At 50.8% G+C, this 7,402-nt stretch overlaps 1 protein-coding gene across 6 annotated transcripts in view; it reads right to left on the reverse strand.

The window, feature by feature from the left end:
* The window catches only part of LOC122543857 (integral membrane protein GPR137-like), a 47,089-nt gene extending 41,993 nt beyond the window's left edge, over positions 1-5,096 (reverse strand). For 4 of the 6 annotated variants that reach the window (XM_043682707.2, XM_043682712.2, XM_043682710.2 and 1 more), the window contains exon 1: positions 4,923-5,096. In XM_043682707.2, coding sequence (XP_043538642.1) covers positions 4,923-4,929 — 7 coding nt within the window. In that variant the 5' untranslated portion in view covers positions 4,930-5,096. Of the gene's footprint in view, positions 1-1,584; positions 2,023-4,922 lie in introns of all 6 variants that reach the window. The other 2 variants (XM_087983769.1, XM_043682708.2) reach the window with 2 other exon arrangements.
* Positions 5,097-7,402: the final 2,306 nt, after the last annotated feature.

A 7,402-nucleotide genomic window follows, 5' to 3' on the forward strand; every position in this document is an offset into this window, starting at 1 on the left:
AGATAAGGGATTGGTTCTGATAATGGCTTGAGATTGACAATGTTATCAGAACTGACTAGATCTTCTTCGAAACTATTTCAACTTACTTATTATCCCTTAAATAACGTACGTGTTGTTTCAAATAAACGTGTCAGAATTGGGACAGGAGGAACAACCAAACATTTTAGAGAGAAGCAGAATTGCTTCAACCTGTTCCAATCAAAATTTCACAATAAATTGTGACCACACAAACAGGGAAGAGTGAGATGGTTGTAAAGTTCAGACTGACTCCTAACCACTATTCGGTTGGGAAGCGCTCACTTTGATCACATTCTGCTACAGTGTTCTCATTTCCAAGCCTCCCTGGCCAGCCCCTCTCAAAGATTGGTCATTTTCCCACAAAAATCATAAACTCCGTCCCAATGATGCACACTTTGGAGTGCAGGAATTTAATGCAGGATTGCTGAGTGAGTAAAAAAAATAAATCTCACTTCAGCCGAATATCCGTTTGAGCTCTCGGAAACTGTGAGAAGCTGACAGGGAGAAAATGTCAAGCATTTAAGCCATGAGCTGCACCATAGCTCCCTTAACAAAAAGAGTATTCCTTTCTGTAACAAGAGCTATTACTGTTCATCGTACAAGAATGGAAGCATTAAAAACCCCAAGCCACGCTACAGCAGACAGAAATCCGTCAACAACATAAAGACATTCATTAAAATGAATCTCAAGGAAAAAGAAATCACTGGCTGATATAACTGAAAATAAATGTGGCATGAAACTCTTAGTCACCTCAGGGATAAACATTTAAAACAAATTAGCTGCTGCTCATCTCATTCCTTCATAAACGGAAGTAAAATCCTAAGCTAAAAAACAAAGCCATGTACTGAACTATGAGCAGATACCACTGCCTCTCCCCACTATCAGGTTTAGAACTGCTGAATGAACAAACATATACACCACTGAATCCCCCATAATTAACATCCCATGGATGACCAGGACATGAACTGGATCAGGCTTATGAATAGCATGGCTACAACAGCAGGACAGAGATTGAGAACATTGCAATGAGCAGCTCATTTCCTGACTCCCAATGCCTCTCCTTCATCTCAAGGCCATAGGAGCAGAATTACACCTTCCAGCACAGAGTCTGTTCTACCATCGCTGATATGTTTCTCAACCCCGTTCTCCTGCCTTCACCCTTTAATCTCCTTACTAATCAAGAACCTACTTCTGTCTTACATTCACTGAATGACTTGGCTTCCACAGCCTTCTGCAGCAATGGGTTCCACAGATTTACCACCCTCTGGCTGAAGAAATTAAAGAAACCCCCAAGGCACAAGTCAGGAGTGTGAGGGAATATTCCCCCCTTGTCTGGATAGATGCAGCTCCAACAACACAAAACGTTTGACACCCTTCAGAGCAGAAGAGCCTGCTTATAACTGGAACTGTCTCACCACCAATACACAATGGCCAAAACACGCACCATCTACAAGACACACTTCACTAACTCAGCAAAGCTTCTTCAGCAGCACCTTGCAAATCAGTAATCTCGAGGGTGTAGGTTTACTCGCTGAGCTGTAGGTTTGATATCCAGACGTTCATTACCTGGCTAGGTAACATCATCAGTGGCGACCTCCAAGTGAAGCGAAGCTGTTGTCTCCTGCTTTCTATTTATATCTTTCTCCTGGATGGGGTTCCGGGGGTTTGTGGTGATGTCATTTCCTGTTCGTTTTTCTCTATATCCCAGGAGGACAAGGGGCCACTCGCAGCTACAAAACCCCTCCAAGTCCAGACCAGCATAATATCAGACGCTCCTTCAGTGTCAATGGATCGAAGTCCTGGAGTCTTCTTCCAATCAACATTGTGGGTCCACAACACATGGACTTCAGCAGTTCAACAGGTTTACCACCATCTTCTCAACAGCAATGAAGGACAGGCAATAAATACTGGCCTAACTCACTTCCAATGAACAAATCAAACACAAGGTCCTGAGGCTGCCACACTGCAACTGCTGAGTCCTATCATAAAAGGATTTCTGTAGACCTAATGGGAAGAAGCAGCAGACAGAGAAACCTACTCAGTGAAAATAAATATCACTGGAACCACCCCCACAGTCAGTCAGATCTCTAATTGATTTCACAGCTCAAGACTATAAGTGACCTAGAGATACAGGGATTGTAGGCTGAGGGGTTACTGGACCTCAGACAGATCTGACCATAACTAGAATGTAGTGTCACCCCTAGAATCCCAGAAGCCCCCGCCCCTTTGACAACTATGTCCAGAGGAAGCGCCCGACAAACAAGTCCAGAGGAAGACCTTATCCCCCTGATACCCCAGTCCTGAGGAAGCTCCTACCCCCCCGATACCCCAGTCCTGAGGAAGCCCCTACCCCATCCCCCGATACCCCAGTCCTGAGGAAGCCCCTACCCCCTGATAGACCAATCCTGAGGAAGCCCCTACCCCCTGATAGACCAATCCTGAGGAAGCCCCGATCCCATACTAGCCCAGTCTTGAGGAAGCCCCTACCCCCAATAACCCAGTCCTGAGGAACCCCTACCCCCCCGATTACCCAGTCCTAAGGAAGCACCTACCCCCTGATAATCCAGTCCTGAGGAAGCCCCTAACCCCCTGATAACCAAGTCCTGAGGAAGCCCCTATCCCACTGATAACCCAGTCCTGAGGAAGCCCCTAACCCCTGATAACCCAGTCCTGAGGAAGCTCCTACCCCCGATAACCCAGTCCTGAGGAAGCTCCTACCCCCGATAACCCAGTCCTGAGGAAGCTCCTACCCCCGATAACCCAGTCCTGAGGAAGCCTCTACCCTCTGATAACCCAGTCTTGAGAAAGCCTCTACGCCCGATAACCCAGTCCTGAGGAAGCCTCTACCCAGTGATAACCCAGTCCTGAGGAAGCCCCTACCCTCTGATAACCCAGTCTTGAGAAAGCCTCTACGCCCGATAACCCAGTCCTGAGGAAGCCCCTACCCCCCTGATAACCCAGTCCTGAGGAAGCTCCTACCCCCGATAACCCAGTCCTGAGGAAGCCCCTACCCAGTGATAGCCCAGTCCTGAGGAAGCCCCTACCGACCTGATTACCCAGTCCTGAGGAAGCCCCTAACCCCTGATAACCCAGTCCTGAGGAAGATCCTACCCCCGATAACCCAGTCTTGAGGAAGCCCCTACCCCCCCTGATAACCCAGTCCTGAGGAAGCCCCTACCGCCCTGATTACCCAGTCCTGAGGAAGCCCCTAACCCCTGATAACCCAGTCCTGAGGAAGCCCCTACCCCCAATAATCCAGTCCTGAGGAAGACCCTACCCCCTTGATATCCCAGTCCTGAGGAAGCTCCTACCCAGTGATAACTCAATCCTGAGGACGCCCCTACCCCCCCCTGATAACCCAGTCTTGAGGAAGCCCCTACCCTCTTGATACCACAGTCCTGAGGAGGCTTCTACCCAGTGATAACCCAGTCCTGAGGAAGCCCCTACCCCCCAGATAACCCAGTCCTGAGGAAGCCCCTACCCCCTGAAAACCCAGTCCTGAGGAAGCCCCTACCCCCCTGATTACCCAGTCCTGAGGAAGCCCCTACCCCCCTGATTACCCAGTCCTGAGGAAGCCCCTACCCCCCTGATTACCCAGTCCTGAGGAAGCCCCTACCCCCCTGATTACCCAGTCCTGAGGAAGCCCCTAACCCCCTGATTACCCAGTCCTGAGGAAACCCCTAACCCCCTGATTACCCAGTCCTGAGGAAGCCCCTACCCCCTGATAACCCAGTCCTGAGGAAGGCCCTACCCCCTCTGATAACCCAGTCCTGAGGAAGGCCCTACCCCCCTGATAACCCAGTCCTGAGGAAGCCCCTACCCCCCTGATAACCCAGTCCTGAGGAAGCCCCTACCCCCCTGATAACCCAGTCCTGAGGAAGCCCCTACCCCCCCCTGCTTACCCAGTCCTGAGGAAGACCCTACCCCCCTGATTACCCAGTCCTGAGGAAGCCCCTACCCCCTTGATTACCCAGTCCTGAGGAAGCCCCTACCCCCCTGATAACCCAGTCCTGAGGAAGTCCCTACCGCCCCCCTGCTTACCCAGTCCTGAGGAAGACCCTACCCCCCTGATTACCCAGTCCTGAGGAAGCCCCTACCCCCTTGATTACCCAGTCCTGAGGAAGCCCCTACCCCCTTGATTACCCAGTCCTGAGGAAGCCCCTACCCCCTGATTACCCAGTCCTGAGGAAGCCCCTACCCCCTGATAACCCAGTCCTGAGGAAGCCCCTACCCCCCTGATTACCCAGTCCTGAGGAAGCCCCTACCCCCTTGATTACCCAGTCCTGAGGAAGCCCCTACCCCGCTGATTACCCAGTCCTGAGGAAGCCCCTACCCCCTGATAACCCAGTCCTGAGGAAGCCCCTACCCCCCTGATTACCCAGTCCTGAGGAAGCCCCTACCCCCTTGATTACCCAGTCCTGAGGAAGCCCCTACCCCCTTGATTACCCAGTCCTGAGGAAGCCCCTACCCCCCTGATTACCCAGTCCTGAGGAAGCCCCTACCCCCTGATTACACAATCCTGAGGAAGCCCCTACCCCCTGATTACACAATCCTGAGGAAGCCCCTACCCCCCTGATAACCTAGTCCTGAGGAAGCCCCTACCCCCTGGTAAGTGTGACCTGAGTATTCCCCTCTTCCCCCCCATTCCCCATTGATGATTGGCCCTTGCCTAGATTTCCCCACCCCTTCCCTCACTCTGGATGGTTTTGTGGGCACCACCTTCTGCACAGGATGGACCAGTCGAGACCATTGTGTGTTTGTGAGGGGGGGGGTGTCAAGGTGGTTCCATCCCGAGACCCCACCCCCGAGCTCTGCCTCAATGGAACATTCTGTCAAACCCCTCGTCTCTCTCCAAACTCCCCGTCAACTGGAAACCAAACTCCGCCGGCGGACCCCGTTCTCACCTCCCATTTCATCCTTCCTGGTCACATTACCGCGCGATCGCCAGGCGGGTGAAAACTCCGTTTAGCGCCTCTCGCTTTGAATTTCACTCGGAGCGGAGCGGCTCAGCGGCGGACCCTTCAAATCCGTCAAGGGGAGACCTGCCGCGCCTGCGCGCCAGCCGGCGGCTCTTTATTTCCCCCGTCCCACACCCCGGATTGACTGCGCCTGCGGACCCGCCGCTGCCCACTGCGCCTGCTCACTCCTCCCCGTCAGTTGGCTGTGTGGAGACCGGCCGGCAGCCGCTCGCGTATCCCGCCGAATGCGCCTGCTCAGTCCCGTCAGTTCGCGGTGGTCAGCCGCCACCCGCGCGCGTACCTTGCCGACTGCGCCTGCTCATTCCCGTCAATACACGATGGGGAGGGAGGCCGGCCGGCAGCGGCAGCAGCAGCGCGCGTAACCCGCCGACTGCGCCTGCTCATTCCCGTCAATACACAATGGGGAGGCCGGCCGACAGCCGCACGCGTATCCCGTCGATTGCGCCTGCTCACTCCCGTCGGTTCGCGGGAGTGCGCATAACGCCGACGCCAGATGATGCACTTGCGCATGCGTGCATGCAATCCTGCTACACCCACTGCTTTGATTTTAGGGTCAAAAGTCAAACGACACCAGGTTATAGTCCAACAGGTTTATTTAGAAGCACTAGCTTTCAAAGTGCTGCTCCTTAATCAGGTGGTTGAGGAGTATAAGATCATAAGACACAATTTATAGCAAAAAATTACAGTGTCATGCAACTGACATGATATATTGAAAACCTGGATTGTTGTTTAATCTTTCATCTTTTAGAATGGGTTGCAGGTTTTGGTTCATTAATATGTAAATCCCAGAATTTCTTTTAAGTCACCTTCTTGAGATAACATATGGTTTTATAACAAAAGGTGACATCTCAGCTCAGGAAATGCTTTAAAGGTGTGAGTGAGGTCAGAGTCTGTCTATATCCTGATCTTGAGTCAGACTGGTTCTGTTTCCAAAGTGGAATATTACACGTATTGACTGCCTGCAGGTTGTGCATTTTTGAGCAAGATAGAATGTATCTGTAACTACAAATTCACCCCATGCTGTACATCTCTATGACTTCTATGTGTGTGCGCACATGAGAGAGTGTGTTTGCATGTGTGAATATTTGGTAAAGTGTATGTGGGTGTGATGGAGTATAAGCCTGCGAGAGGGTGTGCGCGAGTATGAGTATGGGAAGTGTATATTAGATTACTTACAATGTGGAAACAGGCCCTTTGGCCCAACAAGTCCACACCGACCCGCAACCCACCCAGACCCATTTCCCTCTTCACCTAAGACTACGGGCAATTTAGCATGGCCAATTAACCTAACCTGCACATTTTTGGACTGTGGGAGGAAACTGGAGCACCCGGAGGAAACCTGCACAGACACAGGGAGAACATGCAAACTCCACACAGTCAGTCGCCTGTGGCGGGAATTGAACCCGGGTCTCTGGCGCTGTAGGGGCAGCAGTGCTAACCACTGTGCCACCATGCCGCCCACCAATGAGAGTTGAGCTGGACTGGCACAGAGAGGTTGCCGAAATGTGGTAATGGATGTTCAGAGTCTTGCATAGAAATCTTTTTTCGTGGTGCCCTATCAAGTGTCTTTTTGAAATACAAAAACACCGCATAGACCGTTTTCCCCTTAGTCCACCCTGCTTGATACATTCACAAAAAAACTCTGTGCAACTGTCAGAGCACAATTTTCTCTTTGACCAAACCAAAAGACACAGGAATTTTAAGTAAGAAATATACCTGTCCTGCTCACTCTGTGACCCCACTGCCCAGGGACAGTCATCGCCTTCAAACTGACGAGGGTTGTCAAAGAAATACGAACGGGAAGCAAAGCTCTGGCCATTAATTATCCCAGTCCCAGCGAGATCCTGAGCTGGTCTTATGTGTGTGAGAGAGAACGTGCGTATGAGAGGGGGTCTGTGTGAGTACGTAAGAATGTGTGTGTATGTGTGTGAGAGAGAGTGTATAGTGTAGTGGGGTCACCTGTAGTGTGACATAAACCCAAGATCCCAGTTGAGGCTATTCTCATGGATACCAAACTTGGCAAGCTTTTGGAGCTCAGCTCCTTCCTCAGGTGTGGTATGATAGGGAGGTAGAAGACACAATATTTGTAAGCAAAAAGTTAACAGCTTTAAAACTAGCTGCCCTTGTTGAATCCTTTAATCAGAAGACCTCTGACTAAATTGCAAAATCCAGATTTCTTTCAAGTCTTTGTCCTTCAATAATTAAAAGTTTTATCAATATACAAGAGGTCATATTTCAGGTTAGACAATGCGCTTCAAGTGTGAGATCTGGCTATGAATCTGTCAATATTTTAAACTGAGGTCCAGTTTTATTTTCTTGACATCCCACCCCCACCCCCACCCTCAACTTAAATTGCAATTAGAAAGAATTTCACCTTAAACGCTCGTGTTTGGCAATGCATATAA

The sequence above is a fragment of the Chiloscyllium plagiosum genome, unplaced genomic scaffold (genome assembly GCF_037043375.1).
Source record: "Chiloscyllium plagiosum isolate Xiang-an unplaced genomic scaffold, Cpla_swu_hap1 HiC_scaffold_46, whole genome shotgun sequence".
NCBI lineage: Eukaryota > Metazoa > Chordata > Chondrichthyes > Orectolobiformes > Hemiscylliidae > Chiloscyllium > Chiloscyllium plagiosum.